This window comes from Bombyx mori, chromosome 22, assembly GCF_030269925.1.
Source record: "Bombyx mori chromosome 22, ASM3026992v2".
Lineage (NCBI taxonomy): Eukaryota > Metazoa > Arthropoda > Insecta > Lepidoptera > Bombycidae > Bombyx > Bombyx mori.
Window position 1 is genome coordinate 3,280,857 of NC_085128.1, and position 21,508 is coordinate 3,302,364.

A 21,508-nucleotide genomic window follows, 5' to 3' on the forward strand; every position below is an offset into this window, starting at 1 on the left:
AATCAAAATAAATTATAATCGTTTTTGTTATACGCCGTAAGTACTTTAATATGTAATTAATAATAAGCTATACTTTGACAGCACAAACAGACACTTTTATCTTACTTAATTGATTTATTTGTACCAATGAATATGTTATAAACAGATTACTGTTTCCGAAATAACGCCCATGGTCCTTGAAAGTAATATCTTAATTCTATACTGACAATTAAACCGCTTAAGCGTAGCGGTTGACAAATACTTAATAAGGTTTGTAGGCTTGCTTAAAATTATACAGTTGAATAATTGTTCGCCTGAGGCTATCCTACCTGTTGTGATTTATGTAAATGATCTGCTGTTTTGTTCAGGCTTTTTTAAAAGAAGAACTATTACGAGAGATATCACGAAAGGACATTGAGATGAAAGAATCGGTATTTGATTGTTGGTAACCAAATTCTTATATATAACTTAAATTTGTATTACAAAACAAAGAAAAGAAAAAAACATGGAAATCCTTTTTATAATTTTTAAAACATTGCTTAGTTCCATTTGATGAGCTCATATGCTTGCTATTTTTAGGTGTGTTACTGTCAAAAACGAATTTGGTATTTTTGAAGAGGTTGGGATGAGCCATTGACGTTTGGCACAAGTTGAAGGCGATAAGCGTGTTGTGATAAAGTAAATATCACTAATATTTCTATTAAATAAAGAACCAATATTATTGACACATTCTCCTTAAGCTTCAAGGTAGTGGCGTTTATTTTGTAACGATTATGGACTCCGGTAATCAGTTTGATCTTGAATTCGTAACTTTTTTTTTCAATGACTGTATTTACCGGAACTCGTAAACCCCACAATTCGGATGCCACCCAGATGCGGATAAGTGATGCCCTTATGAACCTCTATAGTAAGTGAATACATAGTAAGTAACCAAAATCTGCCTAAATCCGTCCAACGTGTCGTTACTCAAAGAACCCTCTATTTACATACCCAACCCAGAGGACTGGACAATACACAGCCACCGACACTTTAAGCACGTCATTTTGGATCCTCCCGATCTACTCTAGGTGCTTGTAGGCATTCCAAGCATCAGTCATCGTTCATTTCGAATTTGTCAAATACTACGGAGAGTTCGACGTGCAATTTAGTCCACAGACAAAATTTCTCGCCGGATCTTCTCAGTGGATCGCGATTTCGATTCAGTGGTAGCTTCGGCGAAGCACTGCAGTCGTTAGGACACTAGCCCTAACACTATTTGGCAATTTCTATCAGCATGAGCCCTTTGAGTTCTAAATGAGCTTGTAAATGAAGCAGCCCCTTGAGGCTGCCAGTGATTAGACAAGAAAACAAACTAAAATAACTGTACTTATGAACCAACCCCTACGCACACGTCCTGATTATTTCCGCTCCGAAGCAAATTTTATTTTTAAGTCTGAGAGTTCGGCCGTTCGTGATTTATTTTGCCAAACTAAGACAAAAAATGCATAAATTAGTTTTACTTATATATTTTCATAATCCATCAATCGACTTTATTATACCTGAATTGTGATGATACAATTATGTCATCAATATTCCAATATTAGCTAAATTCCATCATACATTTGTACCACACACCGAAAACTGGTTCGCGAACACGAAACACGGATAACAGTTTTATTTTATTTTCATGGTCAAGAGTCACCGTACCGGTATCAAAAACCGTTTGGACTGACCCGACACCATGATGTTTATTTAATGATTCAAAACAACGTGTTTAGAATCAATTAACATCCAAAGATATTTTCCGCTATCTCGATTGATTAAACTTATACTTGGTTTCGATTGAATAATAATTATAATCTATATTTGAAATGTCAACGTTTGATGTTGTATTTTGTAAAGAGTTGTATTTTAGCAAAACATCTCTTTTCTCAATTCAAATTTGTGTCTGATTGATTTAAGCTATGTATTGACTTTCGTTGTTTTTTTTTTTTTAAGTTTGAGAAGTTACTGGTGACCTGGAGGCCTTTCCAATTTTACCTGGTTAGGTGGGCGAGCAAAGGCTCAGCCAGGAGAGGTAGAATTTGCTAACAGCTACCCGAGCGCCTCCAAAGGAGACCTAACGGCTCAAGAGTAGCTGTTTCGCGAATGAGACATAGGCAAAGCATTGTGCCCGCTTGCATGGTATTTCTCATAAGAAGATGTACGTATGGGCATTAAGCAGTCGTGGGTTCCAATATGGAGCCCCACCTTATCATATCTGTCTCGTTTGCAGCTCAATTCTTTTGTTTATTCAACTTTTACCACATTATGCACTTAAACAAATTCAACGAGACACAATAGGTAAATAGGTCGATCGTGATCTCAATCCAGTCGTTGAAATATTACAATAATTAATAAAAGTGCAAGCTAGTGAAAGTTTTTTAAATCTTGTTTTTTGAATCAATTCTTTTTGGCCCAGTTCACACAAGTCTTTTGTTTTTAACGAACCTCGGACAATTAAATACGAGTCAGGTTTCAGACCAATGACCCTAATTATGATTCTGTTGTAGAGCACACGGTAATTTTGCTGAATAATCCCGCGTTCGAAATCTAAAATTGCCTTGTCATAGTTTTCTATGATGAACAAGGTATATCGCTTATTCAGCATTATCATTTTATCTTATATAAAGTTTTTTTTTCTATATAAACATTATGACAAAATAAGTTCAAAAACTTTTAATTTTCATCGGTTCTATGCTTGTTTTTAATTAAATCTAATCAAGGTGCTTTATTTTCGGAAGAGATCACTTTCATTGCCAGAATTCAATCGAAGCATTCCTGTTTTCCGAATTGCGCACCAAACAAAATCAATTCTTCTCACCTGGGACGTAAGATCCATTATACAATCGCACAGTGCTTCGGGTAACGGCGTGAACTGCCCCTGGTATGCCGGCGTCACGATGCAGTCTTCTATGTCACCTGCAACAATAGATTAGGGTTTAATCAACAGATTCCGGGCGTGTTACGAATCGATATTTGAGGGGACAACCCTAAGCCTTTAATCACTGCTCACGATCGATGTAATAATTTGTGGTCTATGACTGGCTGTTAATGTGTTGGACCGGAAGTGATTAATTAGTATCCGCTACTATCATTTGTTAGATAATGACAAGATACGTAGTCTATCATATCGTCTAGATACGCAGTATTACAGTTTAACTTTAATTAAAACAGTGTTTTGTTGCAGTTTACCGATAAGTGATGTTGTAGCCCGCTTATATTACTCTCCTGTCTATTACTGCTACAAAGAATAATGGTTTTTTTGTGAGGTCCTTGTAGATGTTTGGATAAGTAAATGTCCATTCGTAATCTTCAATCAAAACAATAACAATTATTCGTTTGGAATGGGAACTTCGACTTTGTATTAAATAAGGTGCGAAGGACGGTTAGCTGGTAGATGATAATTCAATTGTTGAGTTAAGCTCGCCATTTTATAAGCTTTCGCAATTATTGTATTGTTTTAACTGTGTGTACAATAGAGAATAAAGAAGGAACAATTAGAATGAACAAGAAAAATCTATTTTCAAATGTACTATATGAGGTACAAAGAACAAATAGTATAAGACTCTCTCATTCTCTCATAATTCAACAGGACAATTCCAAAAAAAAACTCATTAATTTCATCAATGGTATCAGTACTGTCGTCGTAAATTAAAAGTTAATAAAAAATCAGCAATCCCGAACGAGACAAAATAAAAGTGACATTTAATTTAAACTCCAATGAGAAGAGTTGCAGTCAGCTATAAATCACATCGGCACAATGCAGTTGCACTCCCCTCGGGAGTAGGGGAGCTTTGGACTGAATCCAGCCGGGTTTTGGGAGAACGTCCAAGCGATAAGCGGAAATATTTGGCTTTTTGTTTTTCCTTTAACATTTTGTTATGCAACTTTAATATTTACTACTAGCTGACCCGGCAGACTTCGTAGTGCCTGAATCGATAAACAAAAGACCTAAACTTTTGTATAAAATAAACTTAAAACAAACAAAACGAATCCGTCCGACGGGGGACACAAAAAAGGAAAAACAAATTTGTTATTTTTATTTAATTCCGAGCATTTCCATATTTATCTACCTTTTAAACCTTCTCTGGACTTTCGCAAATAATTCAAGACCAAAATTAGCCAAATCGGTCCAGCCGTTCTCGAGTTTTAGCGAGACTAACGAACAGCAATTCATTTTTATATATATAGATTATAATACACGAGTTAAGGCTGGTCAAGATCCGCTATAGCTATTGCCAATTGTTTGAAAAACATCAATTTCTTGACACTTGAAATTACTTGTAACCCACTTAAATCGATCATACTATACAAACCTATATGCAATTCTGATGTATAAGAACTGTGAAGTTTCATTGTAATTAGTTTAGTACTTTTTGCTTCAAAAAGTAACAAACATACATCCTTGCAAGCTTTCGTATTTATAATATACGATGTATGTTATATTATTTCAACGACTTTGAATCTATACTCTATTGAGATGTGCACTTAAAGAAAAGAGGAAAAAAAAGGGTGCGTGTACTTATGTACGCCCGTAAGAAGTTATACTGAATTTTTATTAAATTTATTTCTTTTTTTTTTATTTAAATTTTAATCAATTTGAAAAAAAATCGATTAAACAACATCCTCAAACACGCATACTGGACATCCCTTTTCTTGACATCGTATAAATTCTGTAATTCTCGGTACGGTTCGGAAAGTTCACCTGCGGCTATATTCAGACTCGCCAAGTTACGTCAGTCGTATTGTAATGAGCGATTTAGTGGGCAACTTCATTCTGTTAATTTTGTGTCACGGTGCGCGCGCATCCGAATAAAATCACTCTCATAAATTTTTGATAACGCGCCTAAAGAAGTATAACTTCAAAAATCGGTTTAAATTCGGTCATTCACCAGCAATATCCTGGTGCCATCAGACTTAATGTTAACAGCATTAATCTTCAACATTAGCCCATTCAACGTTTATGCGGATAAATAAATGCGGATGCGGTCTATAAAAACGTCTGCAGTACGGTAAACAAGGCGCAATATCCGCAACATTTCACTATTATACCCATTTACTTAAGTTTGCTTCGTTTCGGGATATTCTTTTATTGGTCTATTCACGAAAAGTTCATCTTTAAGGGAAATGCTGTCGATTGAGATATTTTTAATGCGTTGAATCACGTTCTTAGCCTCTTAGAATTAGGAAGAACGTGTTTTTTTTTATTTATTCTTAATTAAAGTTCTTCCTAATTTTAAGAGGCTATCGGATTCCATAGATACTAAAGCAAATATCGACACCCATCTTAAGGTATGAGGTCGAAATTACAATTATAAGGTACAAGGTCTGACCTAAGCATTAAACGCGTGACTGGTATGTAACTTAAATAGACCAGATAATGATTCCTATCCTTGTGAACTTACATTCATTACTTTATTAGACAAAAAAATATAAGCGAACTAGCGGCCCGCTCCAGCTCCGCTCGGGTCTTTTACAAAAAAGTCAACAATGTTTGACGTTGTTTTAGTTTTTTTAATAAAAGAACACTTATTGCGGTATAACTATAATTGTTAGATATATGCTGTCACGACACTTTTTGTAAATAATAATGTGGTCTACAAAGTCGTAGTACATTATTTTAATCTATCATTAATAGTTTTCGCAGGGCACGCCCTTTAAAGAATAATTTTAGTAAATTTTTTGACACCTTGGGTTACATTAGTGGAGTTTTAGTAAAGATCCCTAATTTTTTTTCAAAAAAGGTTATGGTCTATGTCACTCGCGAATAGTGTAGCTTCCAAACAGTGAAACAATTTTTCAAATCGGTTCAGCAGTATCGGAGCTTATTCAATACAAACAAACAAACACGTCTTTCCTCTTTATAATATTAGTATAGACGTATAGACTAGTATAGATGTAAGTATTTGTGAACATTGACAATTATAAAGACTACACAAATGTTCATTGTGCAGTAGTTTATCAACTGCGATGCAGGACTGCCGTACGGACTTTGAGCTTCAATTAAAACAATACCTTTGACTGTTGAATACTATTGTGTTGCTTTGCCTATTATAATTTCTGTGCACACAAAGCTCATGTGGATAAATGATTCGAATCCAGAATAGGTACAATAGCATTTGCCTATTAAAACATTTTAAAAATGTGGATTTCATCTGCATATTCCATGCGGATTTGTGATCACAAATGATTATGTTATTAAGTCGTCCTTATTCAATTATCGAATGGAAAAAATAAATATAACAGTTAACAATTTATTTCTAGTTAATTCGAAATATCGAAAAAGAGTGCTTGCTCAAAGTCTTGCTTAATGATTTTTTTTTATTGCCCTTGTAGGCAGACGAGCATACGGCCCGCCTGATGGTAAGTGGGTACCGTCGCCCATGGACTTCAGCAATGGTAGGAACAGAACCAAGCCGCTGCCTACCTATGTGTGAAGCTCTCGGCCAGTGTTTTCGCTTTTCCACAGTTCAGATACTCAAATCCTTTCCAAAGTCCAAAAGGCTCAAAGGTACTTTTTTTAAGTAACTATTTACCTGTTACGTGTTTATGTACAACTGACATCGGCATCGGACAAAAGAATAAAGTACTATAGTATAACTGAAAATAGTATTAAGTTGCTAAGTATAATACTTGTCATTTTTGGCAGATCAGGTTTCTTAGACCCCAATGAAGCCAGGCAGCCAGGTTTTCCCTCATCACACGTGCCAAATTACTAGAGTATCAACTGAATTTAATGTAACATCATTGCGTGTAGAATAAAACATTTTTTAAATATTTTCTATTTCCATCGAGGTTTTTATTAAGAGTTTTAATAACGGGAATCTCCTGCACTATTCCTGGGTTTCGAGAACAATTCCCTTACACCTTTTCCCAAAGTGGGCGATAATGCCCCCCTTGGGCGCTCCAGGCCTAAAGGGGGGTAACGGACCCAGAAAAAATGGGAGCGTTGTGCCTGGGAGGTGATTTGTAATTTCATCTAGGAGGACTCTTAGAGAACTCTCGTTATAGTGTTTATTAAGTATGGGAAAAAATAGGGGCGCTAAAAAATAATTTATTCTCAAAGAGGGCAAAATAAGTTTTTTTTATTTTTTTTTTATTGTTAAGATGGGTGGACGAGCTCACAGCCCACCTGGTGTTAAGTGGTTACTGGAGCCCATAGAAATCCACAACGTAAATGCGCCACCCACCTTGAGATACAAGTTCTGAGGTCTCAAGTATAGTTACAACGGCTGCCCCACCTTTCAAACCGAAACGCATTACTGCTTCACGGCAGAAATAGGAAGGGTGGTGGTACCCACCCGCGCGGACTCACAAGAGGTCCTACCACCAGTAATTACGCAACTTATAATTTTGCGGGTTTCATTTTTATTACACGATGTTATTCCTTCACCGTGGAAGTCAATCGTGAACATTTGTTGAGTACGTATTTCATTCATTCGTAATTTCAAGTTTGGGAACCCCCCCTGCCTTACAAGATTAAGAAAATACTTTTCAGTACAAGTCTCTCTAACAGTTACTGTTGAAGCAAATGGATGAACAAACATTAAACAGGCATATTTGTCTTCTGTCGAAGTTGCTCACAACACAAGGGTTCGTTAAATAGCAAATGGGCATTATTTTGTTGCAGTTAATTGATTTCCTTGTTGTCAACGATTATGGTTAGCGGAATGCTACAAAAGGTTAACACTATTGCACCGGTGGGTATTTTGCAAGGAATTTAGTACTCCGTTGAGAAAATATGTGATGCTTAATTTCTTCTTCGATATTTTTATCTTATTGGTTACAAGTCTGAGTAGATATTTACCTGTAATTTCGAGCTTTAAGCATATTTTGCGTTACACCCTAGTTTCTACAACATATCTTCAAGCCCTGCTCACGTCATGTTGATAAGGCTAGAGACCTAAATATGTTTATCCGTATCAAGCAATATACCTTTTTTATTGTTTAGGTGACCTAGATTTGCTTAGGGTGGACGAGCTCACGGCCCACCTGATTTTAAGTAGTTACGGAAGCCCATAGACATCTACAGTGTAAATGCCGCCACCTACTTTGAGAAATGAGTTCTAAGGTCTCAGTTTTTACAGTACAACGGCTGCTTCACTCTTCAAATCGAAGCGCACTACTGCTTCACGGCAGAAATAAGCAGGGTGGTGGCACCTACCCGTGCGGACTCACAAGAAGTACCAGTAAAACCTTATGCTAAGTCAATTTAATATTTAAGATATGATTTACAAATAAATGTTTTTTTCGTTAATGATACAGTTTGAATGGTGGATGAGTCCTTTACATATTATTAAGTCTTTCACCTCGTATTTCAAGAAGTCAGTATTCAGTACTGTAAAATCCAGTATCCTGAGCTGAGGTCTCCCGCAATCAATCTAGTCTGTTTTTTTTTTCTCCTACCTAAGCTGATGGTCTTGAGAGACCATTTCAGCGCAACCGGGCCAGATCCGTAAGTGTCCATAAGTTTAATAGTTTTTTTTGTTTTGTTTTTCCTACCTAAGCTGGATAGCCTTGAGAGGCTATTTCAGCGTAACCTTAACTAGTAGGTGAGCTCACGGGGCTCAAACCGGAGTGATGCTAACACTAACCCAAGCTAGAGCAGTGCTTCGCAGAATCTACCACCGGATCGGAAACGCGACCCATTGAGAAGATCCGGCGAGAAATTCAGTGAGCGAAGTTTATTAGAGTAAATAAACTATAAACTGTCCAAAAATACTATGATCTGCTATAAGAAACCCGACCCGACTTCTACATTTCCTATTACAGTATATTATTCGATAATCTATACTTTCGCTTTGCTGCGAGTGTGATTTTAGCGTCTCATTACGTTTCTAATGTCCTTTTGTGGTTTGTTCCCGAGTTGAATGGTCACGAATTGTTTTATTGGAATCCGATTGTTGTGTATTGATATTACGTTATCTTTGTATACTGCAACATGAAATTGAGTTTTCACTAATAATTCAGGAACAAATATACTTATCTGTCAAAGATCCGCGCGTGGTCCTACGGAAATTGTAACTTTTAAGTATTTATAACTTACTTTTGTATCCGATTAAATACATACTAATTTAATCCGTTTTTCTGTGATTTAAATAAATATGATATAATGTTTTACATCCGTCCTAGAAATCATTATGGTCTAGAAAAATTGTTAGTAAGCTTCGAAAATTTTTGTTCATGACTATCTAAGCTGACGAATCAGCAGTGAGCTAATACCAAAATTTAATTTTATTAGAAGCTCGGTAGGCTGCAAAATAAATGTACAATAAAAGCACTGATGCATTCCACTAAAACACATTGCACAATGGTACAAAAATAAGCACAAAATAAGGGAAGTGGTGACTTAAACAAAAGCCCCTCGCGTGGAGGTAACCTAAATACGATGCTGAGGGACACAGCCAAGGGTGTCAAGTGAAGGCCTGCGTATTGTCTCTAGCTTCCATTATTTCACTTTACAATAACTGTTTAAGATATTTGAATGAAAAAAAATTGCATACTTGGACAGACGGTCTCACGGTCTACCTGACGGTTAGAGATACCGACTCACATCGACACCACAGCATGAATCGAATAACGACGTTGCTATAGGATTGACGGCAGTCAAACGATAATTCATGAGTAGAAAATTGTGGTTTAAATTAGTTACTCACAATACGATCTTCTATACAGTACTATTCGGTTATAATAATATGTTCTATATAGGTCTGAAATTAGTTGTTCGCCAGTGTTAAGCAATGCATGCCTTTAATAAATAGCGTGACAAGGGAATGCATGGTACTAAATGTGGGAACATAATATTTTTTATTTTTTTATTGCCTTGATTGGTGGACGGGCTCACAGCCCACCTGGTGTAAAGTAGTTACCGGAGCTCGTAGACATGTGCAATGTAAAGGCTGCCTCCCACCTTGAGATGAGTTCTAAGGTCTCAGTATAGTTACAACGGCTGCCCCACCCTTCAAATCGAAACGCATTCTGCTTCACGGCAGAAATAGGCGGGGTGGTGGTACCTACCTACCACCAGTAGATCCTACTAAATATATAGTACATACATAGAATGTTGATTTAGCAGTGTACAATTGCTTTAAGGTGTTAAGGTTCGCAGATTTTGATCTTCCAATTAATAATCTAATAGAATATTATCCTGTAAGATCCTCCTGGTTATCAAGTAGTACATAATAATGAAGAAGGTTTATCTCATTGAACTTGATTAAGAGGCTATTTTCATTTCTCGCAAGGATTATGGAACGTACTATTTACTATCAACGTGAGATTTCTAATGGAACTTTCAACAGATGGCTTTATTAGATATACGAATTTACCAATTATTCTTCTCAGTCCTTTGCACTTTTGGCAGAGTGGTCGTGGTAATCATTTCGGGTGGTGGTGGTTACCAACTATTAGAATATTGATAATAATTATAAGCGCGGCCGGTTTTCATTAGAATACCAAACATATTTAGCTAAAATTCACAAGACTTAAAATATGGGATCTCAAAATTTTGTTCTTATGTGTACAATTCTATTGAAGCTAATCCACTATCGTGCCCAGTTTTCACTATCCGGTTACCAAATATTTAGTCTACGTTTGTAACAACACTATTTGAGTTAACATTTGTAGGTTAGATTAGCCCTTATGTAAATTTCGTCTAAAGGCGCAGATTTCCTGATCGGCCCAATCATTGTTCCGTTGGGTTAATTTAATCACATTCCACTAATATTCGCGCATAATAATTTACCGACGCAAATATAAACTAGGCTTATTTCATTAAAATTTAAATTCCGCACGCACAAAGTATCATAAATTCTAAATAGTTTAGATTTAATGAGACAGTGTTTTAGGTTTAGATCGAATCGATTAGTATTGCTTTAATTTTGAATTTCACAATTGTCTACAAAATTCAGTGCAATATCATATAAAATTTAGTTGGATTATTGATAAATTAATGTGGTAGTTTTTATACTTAAATTACTTGATTTGATGTTAAGCTTTTATTTAAACTTTTACATGACAACTAAGCAATCACTAATGGGTATCACGTCTGGGACACTGGTATCGAATGTTTTATCTATATCTGGTTTTAATCTTAGTATAAATATAATTTTTTAGGTATAGGCAGCGGCTTGGCTAGCTGATCTCCGTCAGCGACGATGACCATTTAGCATCAAGTGGGCTGGATGTTCAACTAATAATAACAAAGTAAAACACATACCTATGAATTATTTCAACGTTGTAGGACTAACATTGTGTAATTATTACGTGTACCGCCATGGCGCTGGTACATATGCCCTATATATTACGAACCCGTAAATCTTACATCCTCGTTTCACCTCATATCTAGGTTATTTATCTTTCCTAGAAATAATTTATACGGCAAAACAATGTTTTCCGGGTCAGCTAGTTACATATACAATAACAAAACAAAAAACCTACGACGACAAATATTTAATTTTGCCCAAAATTGAAACTGGAATATAACAAAGATGAGGCAAAATCACCGATTATTTTTATCCTGATAGGTTAAACACAATTAACTGTGATTTTTATTACCCAAAATAACAATCGTAAGATTTATAGATGAGCATATTTAAGTTGTTGATCATATCTACGAAACATGAAGACCTCAGATAATTTTATGCAGATATGCACATTGAAAACGTTAAACAACATTGTATCTTTTTAAATATGTTTGCGTGTTGTCAACGATTAAGTAGCTTCGGCAATGTTCCATTGATTAAACGGCTTAATTGTCTGTAAAACACCTTGAAAACACGTTAAATGTAAAAGAAATACGTAAGAGACGTAACAAATGCAGCGTAGTGATTTGAGTCATTTTTTGATTCCCTTTTTTTTGCCTACCTAAGCTGATAGCCTTGAGAGGCTATTTCAGTGTAACCTTAACTAGTAGTTGAGCCCACGGGGCTCAAACCTGACGAAGTTGCTAACACGAATCCTAGCAAGAGCCGTGCTTCGCAAAATCTACCACCGGATCGGAAACGCGACCCACTGAGACGATCTGGCGAGAAACTCAGTGGGCTGTGTCTGAGGGTTAATTTACTCGTCGAGCCCTTCGTCGCAAGCGACGGGTTCGACGAGAACGGTGACCGGTGCTTCAAGTACCTAAAAGCACCGTTAGGGAATCGGGAGGATCCGAAATGACGTGTTTGATTCCCTAGACCGCATTGGAGCAAAGAACAGTAGACGGTCAACGCTCTCGCGGCCGATCATCCACAAGGTGGACAGACTTGATTAAGTCATCTACGAAGTGTTCCCTTACTGAATGTACACGTACCACCACAAATAGAGAGAGATGGACAAGTCTCTCAAAAGCCGCAACCAACTATTAAGACATACGTAGCCACGACCACTCCGCCAGAAGTATACGACTGAGAAGAAGACCGCTAATGCGGTCAATACAACGGTAATCCGTTGTCACGTCTACGAGATCCGGGAACCATTTAACGCTGGACGCGCCGTGAGACCACCGACCCAACTACAATAATAATAAAAAATCGTTTGTCTGTAAAGTCGTTTTACTGACGATAGTTGAACGTGACAATGTCATAAGAAAATATTGATAGAATGGTTTCATTTTTCAATTATCGCAATTATCGTTGCTATAAACAAATGACATCACATTCACTTTTCACTGAACTTCATACTTGACGAAAGCATGTAAATGTATTATTGTATAGCAGCTGTCCACGCGGATGCATCGATGACTCAAGTAGGAGAGAGACAGATGTCGAACGCTGCCGAGCGCGGAGGTCGATTGTGCCTTTTGTCGCTCGTTGCGCGCTCTCGCTTGCACTTCAAGCCTTAAATGGAACGCCTCAGAGCGAGGTAACGCCGCATGAGTCATGTTTTTTCGTGCGTGCAGCCGGCTCCATCGAATTATAAGACGTTGTCCCGTCAAAAATTAAATTCATTAAAGCAAAGTCTTAGTCGGCATTACAAATGAAATTCAAATTCATTTTTCCAGACGTGATTAACAATAGAACCGGTAAAAGTTTTCGAGAACTGTCAAAATACCAAACGAATATGGAACTAATTAAAGCCGTGCACGCGAACAAGAAGCACCGAAACTTTACTTCGTTATGCAAATACATTTTGGTTTATGAAGTTACATTTCTTTGCGTTATGGACATACCATGTCAACACTATATCGCGGGGTGAAGGGTATTTGGTTTAACACGTTGACTGCAGGATCGTTTTTGAGGGACTTTCAGGCCGTACGTACGAGGCATTTTGGAGGCAAGATTGGACTTCTTCACAATGCGTATGAGACCTGATAGACCTCACTAAGCATCTTTATTGAATATGCATATACTGATAGAAATGTGTATGTAGTCGCCTCTCGCACCGAGTGAAAGGTCGCGATTTTGACTGCTGTACTAGAGGGCAGTCGCGCATGGGGCCTTTTAAGCATAACGCAGTCAGCGTGCTAAACGACATTTTTGAAAAAAAATTAGCTAGTAAACTTTCTTAAAGAACAATTCAAAACATCGATTTTTTTATTCTAATACCAAGTAAAACGCATCTTTAATTACATTGATCAATGTCACGTATTAAGCAAAATGTCGCTTAAACTAAATAGCCTTTCACCCCTCTAAGAAACTTCGCTAAGGTTCACTGCGCTATGTTTAACTATTTAAAGTCACGTATGGTAGTAGATTCCCTTACTGGTTACCGTTATTTTACCAAACCTATAAGTTTACATCTATGTTACAGGTTCCTGTGCAAGCTTGCGTGGAAACAGATTAGACACGCGCTGGAGTGTGACTGAGTTGGAGACTACTGGCCGAGCTATCTTAGTATTCCGCGGTATATATACCATTTGAGCACATCAGACATCAAAATAAAAATGGGTTAGCTAACATTTTATAATAGCGGGAATCGAAAATATAACTAATTTGCCCCACATTTCATTAAAAGCAACCAATAGCGTTAGCTCATGTCACAACATTGATCCATAATGAATTCTAAATCTAAATCAATTACTAGAAATAAACATACTAAATTAAATAAACATAAGGTGTTAAAACTATTTCTGTTTGTCGGCCAGTTTTTAAATGTTTTCTTTAATTATTAATTTTAATTTATTTAGATAAGTCAATTTTGAATTAGTATAAAAATGGCTAGGGATATCACGTTGTGATATGTGGGCAATACCGTCTTTACCATAAGGGCCCGTGCCTAGGGCCCCCATTCTCAGGGGGCCCCGAAAGACCGACAATTTCTCTCACACGTTTATTCTCAAAACATTTCACAAATCAGTAATCAGAAGTTATTTACAAGGCATATACTATGCCTATAATAGAAGATTTTGCTCAACAGAAATCCCGAAAGAAACCGTTATGGAAATCGTAACCAAAAAACCAGCAGCATTCTAATATCATTAATGACATATCATACTGTATTTGATTAATAAATGATCATACTCAGTAAAAAAATGTTATTATAATTCGCTTTTTTTACTTTCCAAAAGGGGCTCAAATTCTTGTGTGCCCAAGGGCCCCATCCTAGTTTAAGACGTCTCTGTGTGTGAGACTATAAATTCCGGTAATAACTTAATACAATAGCCATAACAATATAGCCACGTCGAAAAACAAAAATTGGCGGTATCACGTATGCCGAATATGTCTCGTTTTAATTCCTGATTAATTTGAATTTTAACGTGCACGTTAATTAGTTTCACTTCGTAATTCCTTGTTTTTACGTTTGATATACTAATATTCTGCACAAGTTGAAATTGTTACGGAATTGTTTATTATAAAAATAGAAATGTGCCGACAAGACTTTCTTCATCATAATATCATAAAAGAATTCATTTAGCTTTTGTTTTTGGTGATGCATATACCCCGCAAAAGAACAAAGCGATCGCAATTTTATTTTTCTTAGAGAAGTTAAGAGCAGCTTTTAGGTGCGTGATTGTCCTGTTGGCAATTTTTTACTGGTGGTAGAGCCTCTTGTGAGTCCGCACGGATAGGTACGACCACCCTGCCTATTTCTGCCGTGAAGCAGTAATGCGTTTCCGTTTGAAGGGCGGGGCAGCCGTTGTATCTATACTTGATACCTTAGAACTTATATCTCAAGGTGGGTGGCGCATTTACGTCGTAGATGTCTACGGGCTCCAGTAACCACTTAACATCAGGTGGGCTGTGAGCTCGTCCACCTATATAAGCAATAAAAAAAATACTGTCATACGTCAGAGGCAATTATTACCTTCGCTCATAAATAACACTAAATATTTATCAACTATCTATCTGTTTGATAAACGCAATACAGTTCTACCTCCAGTAAACAGACCAACTATAACACTTCGCTCGCGACAGCAAACGTATGAAAAATTGATAACTTTCAAAAAACGTACCTCAATCACTGTTGGGCATTTTTTTTAATCAATTGTTCGCTCTAAATCCGCAGAACAATTCATGGCCTAATGCAATTTATCACATTGAAATAAGGTTTAAATTTGATTATCTAAAATGAGCTATGTAGGTCAGTAACATGGTTCATGTTTTATTTTACACAGATGTTCGAAATGTTGGTTTGTATGGTCACGTAGATCGGCTTTCTTCAGCTAAACGTTTGGCCGAGAACCATGTCTGATTTGATGCTTTGACATTTCGTTATTCCATGGGAAAGGTCAAAGAATTCGGCTGTACCGAATCATTTTCATGGAAATCATTATTCATTGAATGAGCTTTATTCGTAGTTCGTAATACGTAAAGTCGAAGGGCTAGTTGTAATGTAACCTAGATTATCGTGAGGTAAAATTAATTATAAAGTCAAAGCAATCAAAACAAAACAAAAAGGTTTCAAACTTCCAGTTACCATTATATTTACTTAGCATCATATTAAAGTAATAGCACAAAATCTCAATTATTATACTGCTGTTTTTTATTATTCTTAACTTTTAATTAAAAAAATCAGATATTCAACTATGTAGTTACTAATTTAGTACATTTACACTTATTTCCACTTTTGCTTTAGGCAGCGGCTTGGCTCTGCTCCTAGCATTGCTGAAGTCCATCGGCGACGGTAACCACTCACGTGGGCCGTATGCTCGTCTGGCTACAAGGACAAAAAAAACCTACGGATAACAGATGAGACCGTCAAAACTCGTAAAACGATTTTCAAAGCAGATTTTTAAGTACATCAAATTTTAGACTACCGTCATATTTTATTATGCTCGATATCGATTTAGTAATTAGAGATAAAGTGAACTCACTTAAAAAACTTTTTTAACATTATACTGACATTTAAACGTCATTTCTTGAGAGCCCTACACCGGATTTCCTTACTATCACAAGGAAATAATGAAATTAAAATCGCTTATGTCACAGCAGTAAAATTGTAACGCTTTCTTTAATATGTTTATACTGAGTGCATTTGAAAAGGTACATTTTTCTTAACAACCAAATTATAAATAGCGTCATTATTTTAAAAGAGTCTTATTTAGACAAAGGTTCATTAAAAAAACTAACTTTAAAAAATCTTAGAGTAAATAAAAATTATAAATAGAGCACTTATTTCATCTAATACAAAACAAGAATGTTAATGATGAACAAAATGTAGATTTAATGACCGATGAAGAGATCATAATAACTTAGCAATTAGCTTTAACTTGTATTAGCCCGAAAACTAATAATTAGCCTTAACTGGTTTTCCTAAAAACTTAAAGTGAACCAAAAAATTTAGACATCATGCAATACAAAGATATTTGAAGAAAACCTAAATCGCACTTATGATATTTTAAAAAAAAATTATGCATATTATTATTTTTTTTTTTTATTTCGCAATATGTTTATTTTTTATCCGGGACGAGCTTAAGGTCCATTTGGTGCTAAGTATTAGGAGTTCACAGACATCAGGGCATGAGGTCTGAGTCTCAAATATATACTATACAGGTTATTCCACCCTTCAAAACGAAACGCATTATTGCGTCGTCGCAAGATAAGAGTGGTAATACATATCCGTGCAAGCTCACAAAGCGCCCTAATAGTAATAATAAAAGCTCCAAGCAACACCTGCTCGGCGAAATCGATGATATGATCTCCAGCTACTAATGAAGACGTTTTCAATTCAATCGTAGAAGTGGTATCTACTATCCAAGTTAATACCCCAATTCCTAATCTCCTGATCCCTATATAAAGTACAGTTAGTGAGACATTTTTCGAGCCTTCAAAAGTGATGCCATTTTCGGTCCTATTTTTATCGCGAAGCATTCTCGCTCGAAGGTTCATTTAGTCGATGCGCTGAAATAAGGGAAGTGGAAAATGCATAGTGGAAGGAAAACACTATGCATTTTCCAGACATTCACTATAGACATTCTAGTTGCACAGTCATTTAAATGCTCAGGATTGAGATACATTTATGTACATATATCATACATATTATATGAAAATGTTATTTGGAAAAATTCGTTCATTGGAAAAAAGTATGTGTTCTTCTTTTTACAATTAACAATAAATATACTGCAAATTTCAGTAATCGGCTAATGAAACGATTGCCCTTCACTAGTTACATACGTTTACTAGTTACATAGTCACTAGTTACATAGTTACGTACATTTAGATACAAAGGCAGCAACTAATTTTCCGCTTCGTACTAACATGACAACAATGCAAACAAGAAAACAATTATTAAGAACACGGCCAAATTATCTTCATCCTGCAATCAAACGGCTTTTATTGTGCACTTGACATTGACTTCACGAACAGTTATAGCCGATTAGGCGTTCCGTAAAATAATTTGCGACGGCAAATCATTAGATTTTGCGGAACTATGTTGCTATTTGTGCGTATGTTATGCGTTGCTAAAGCGGTTTGTTTAGGATTGCCTCAATTTCACGAGAATCGATTGTTGATATTCTAAATCTTAAATTGTATTTTGATCCGTGATATGCCCATAAAAATTCATATAGTTCATGTTTCCTTATGCTCCCGAAATATAACACGAAACACGCATATTTACAAGACAAAATCCACAAATCACATATCATATTCTTTTTGTTATACCATCACGACTTATAACGTCAATTTGGTTAACGATCGGCATCGTTCGCTGAATTTTGTATATTTTGTATATTACTGGTGGTAGGACCACTTGTGAGTCTGCGCGGGTGGGTACCATCACCCTGCCTATTTCTGCCGTGAAGCAGTAATGCGTTTCGGTTTCAAGGGTGGGGCAGCCGTTGTAACTATACTTGAGACCTTAGAACTTATATCTCAAGGTGGGTGGCGCATTTACGTTGTGGATGTCTATGGGCTCCAGTAACCACTTAACAACAGGTGGGCTGTGAGCTCGTCCAACCATCTAAGCAATAAAAAAAATCCGATCTATCTATGTACATATATGGTTTCACACTGAACTTATTAAACTATTTTCCATGTTAAATCAACAGAATCACATTTAACGTTCCCATGAAACAGATACAAGTGAACGTTTCCAAAATTTAATCGAACAACCACAACAAAAGTCGGCGTCGATAATATTTCACACATTTCATGGCTCCGAGGCAGATTTGTTTATGTTTTCACACATGAGTTCACAATGTCGATGACCGATCAATGGGCGAAATGTGCCCACAACTCGCCCGCGGTAGAGAAATTGATTCGGTTCACACTCATGACTCATTAGGCGTAACCTATGGGAACTTAATTGGTAACGCACTGCTTACTAAGTACGGCTTTTTTTAATACACTTTTACTAGCTTCAGAAGTATATATGTTAGTATGTATGTTTGTATGTAATTGTGTAATACATTGTATGTAAAAAATGATTTTATTGTAAAAAAAGCGTGGAGTGCATGGTATCAGTAGTTATAAATGTTTTATGAACAGATATGAGTAGAAGGGTTATTTTCATAATATCCTGAAAAGCACCTCACGCTTTTTTACAATAAAATCATTTTTTCTTACACTATTCTTAATTCAAATTTATTAAAATTTATTTTCTATTTTTTACTTGGAATTTCTATAAAAGCGTTTTTTGTTAGTTTTTTTTAAACCATTATTTATTTCATTTATTTTCACTGTAGTTTTATTGATTATCCAAATACATTGTAACACGAATAGAGGTAAGCTAAATTATTATACTGTTTCTGTACTGTTGAAAAAGTGAAGATATAAAGTTTCAGTTACGTAATATAAAAATTTCTAACTGAAAAAATCAATACGCGTTATCGAAATTGAAATAGAATCGATTTAAATCACACTTCACATCCTTGACGCGAACTTGACAGCTCCGAAGAGTCGTTCAATTCGAACACGCGAATCACAGTACAGGATCTTATTGTTCAGAAGACCGAGTCGGACCGAATCCGGCGGATTCATGGCGATTCGGTTCCGATTAGTGTGCACGTGATGATCGTGAAATTATCATCGTGATTCAATTTCGTGACGCGACATCGGCTTATTAAAACGTACCGGCGTCCTGCGACAGATCTTTGACCTCTGGGTCGGCACAACAATGGCTTTACTTTCGTTTCGGCCGATAACAACAAGGTCAACGCTCCTTGGGAGTCGAACTGTTCTTTTCCGTTGAACTGTGCGAAAGACATATCTGTGCATCGCTTCGAACAAAAGAACTTTCCGAAATTCACTCGCATAGCAAATTAGATTCCGGCCGTGGAATATGGAATGTTTTTGAATGCTGAATCATCGTTTTGTATCGGTCGAAGGCCGAATTTGTATCGTGGGAGATGTTTAGAGTGCGAGATTTCGATATAATTGGTGATGGCTTAATTTGGTGTTTTAACCGATATTATCACATTGTGAAGGGCACGGTGTATTTATCTTAGACCGAATAGAACACCGTGAGAATAAATTGTCTTATGTTTCTTAGTTTTTTAAAGACTGTTTAAAATTGATTGAATTTCTTTAATTAACTGTATATGTACTATATACGTAGCTATATATAAATGTAATTGTATAATTATTTCGTAATTTTGTGATTCTGACAATCTCACTAAAATAAACGTAATGTTCTTAATGTCAGGTTTGTAATTTGATGTCTCTCACTTTAAAAAAAGTCAGATAGAAGGTTGAATGTGGAACAATTGGTTAAAGAAAGTAAAACCCTGAAAATTCTCAACTAATAAAACGTAAAACAAAAAGAAATGAAAGCTCACATTCTCCCAGGGGCGTATTTGAAATCTAGAGTCATTTTAAAATAACACCTCTTTGTAAACTGGGCTGTGTGAATACGGCTCGCTAATTAATATTGGATCTTCATCGGGGGACGTATTCAGATAATAAAATTAAATAGCAATTTATTTTTCGTATAACACTAAAAGTCATTAGAACATAATTAATTATGATTTATAAATATTTAAAATTTAATGATATCATTTAAAATTTTACCTTTTAAATACTTGTTTAAATTTAGTTTTTTATTTGTTTATTTTCTCTAATGAATATTTGCATTTGATTGACATTTATTAGTAGATTTTGGACGGGTCAACAAAATTCTGTCAGAGAGTTGTCAATGGTCGCAATAAGCATCGTTAATAAATTTTATTACTGAATATGAAGAGCATGTGACCCCCCGTGTACACTGAGTTCGTACATCATCAAGGATTAGAAACTATATTTCACACTGGGAACTAGAGCGAGATGTTCGGTTATTGTTATATTCTTATCAACAACGGTCACCATACTTATTGCTACTTTCTCCAAACTAGAAAATAACAATACATTGTTGACTCTCAAAAAATCAGTGATGTGCGTTCAATTTCTATGAAAAATAATTGTTGCCTTAATAAATCGGTATTTGAATAGAACCGTGACAATGAGCGTCTGACTCTTTCATTAATGGCTCGTTGGTGGTTTTTCGAAAACTAAATATTGTTCGTGGAATTAGTTATAAAGTATGTCAGTGTCTGACGGAAAATTGAGATTAGTTTATTTAGGACTTAACTAAACTTATTTAGGGTATTTTGTATATTATTTTTATCAACTGTCCGTTGTAGGAATTGTCGTGATGGGTACGACGTACTGGGTAATAACAAATCCCAAAACTCCTTGCAGTGAGCAAAATGCTCTTAGTTTATAAACTTGGAAACGCCATGCAATATTATTATTTGACTACAGACAAGCAGACGATCTTATCTAATATATAATATTCTGATACTTTCCTTTTTTCTTATTGCTTAGACGTGTGGACGAGCTCACAGCCCACCTGGTGTTAAGTGGTTACTGAAGCCCATAGACATCTACAACGTAAATGCGCCGCACACCTTGAGATATAAGTTCTAAGGTCTCAGTATAGTCACAACGGCTGCCCCACCCTTCAAACCGAAACGCATTACTGCTTCACGGCAGAAATAAGCGGGGCGGTGGTACCTACCCGTGCGGACTCACAAGAGGTCCTACCACCAGTATTTACGTAAATTATAATTTAGCGGGTTTGATTTTTATTACACGATGTTATTCCTCCCCCGTGGAAGTCAATCGTAAACATTTGTTAAGTACGTATTTCATTAGAAAAATTGGTACCC

At 36.1% G+C, this 21,508-nt stretch overlaps 1 protein-coding gene across 2 annotated transcripts in view; it reads right to left on the reverse strand.

Moving 5' to 3' along the window:
• The window catches only part of LOC101743821 (hybrid signal transduction histidine kinase I), a 224,546-nt gene that overhangs the window by 45,846 nt on the left and 157,192 nt on the right, over positions 1 to 21,508 (reverse strand). For both annotated transcript variants that reach the window (XM_062674870.1, XM_004924752.5), the window contains exon 4: positions 2,822 to 2,919. In XM_062674870.1, the coding sequence (XP_062530854.1) occupies positions 2,822 to 2,919 (98 nt within the window). The remainder of the gene's footprint in view (positions 1 to 2,821; positions 2,920 to 21,508) is intronic.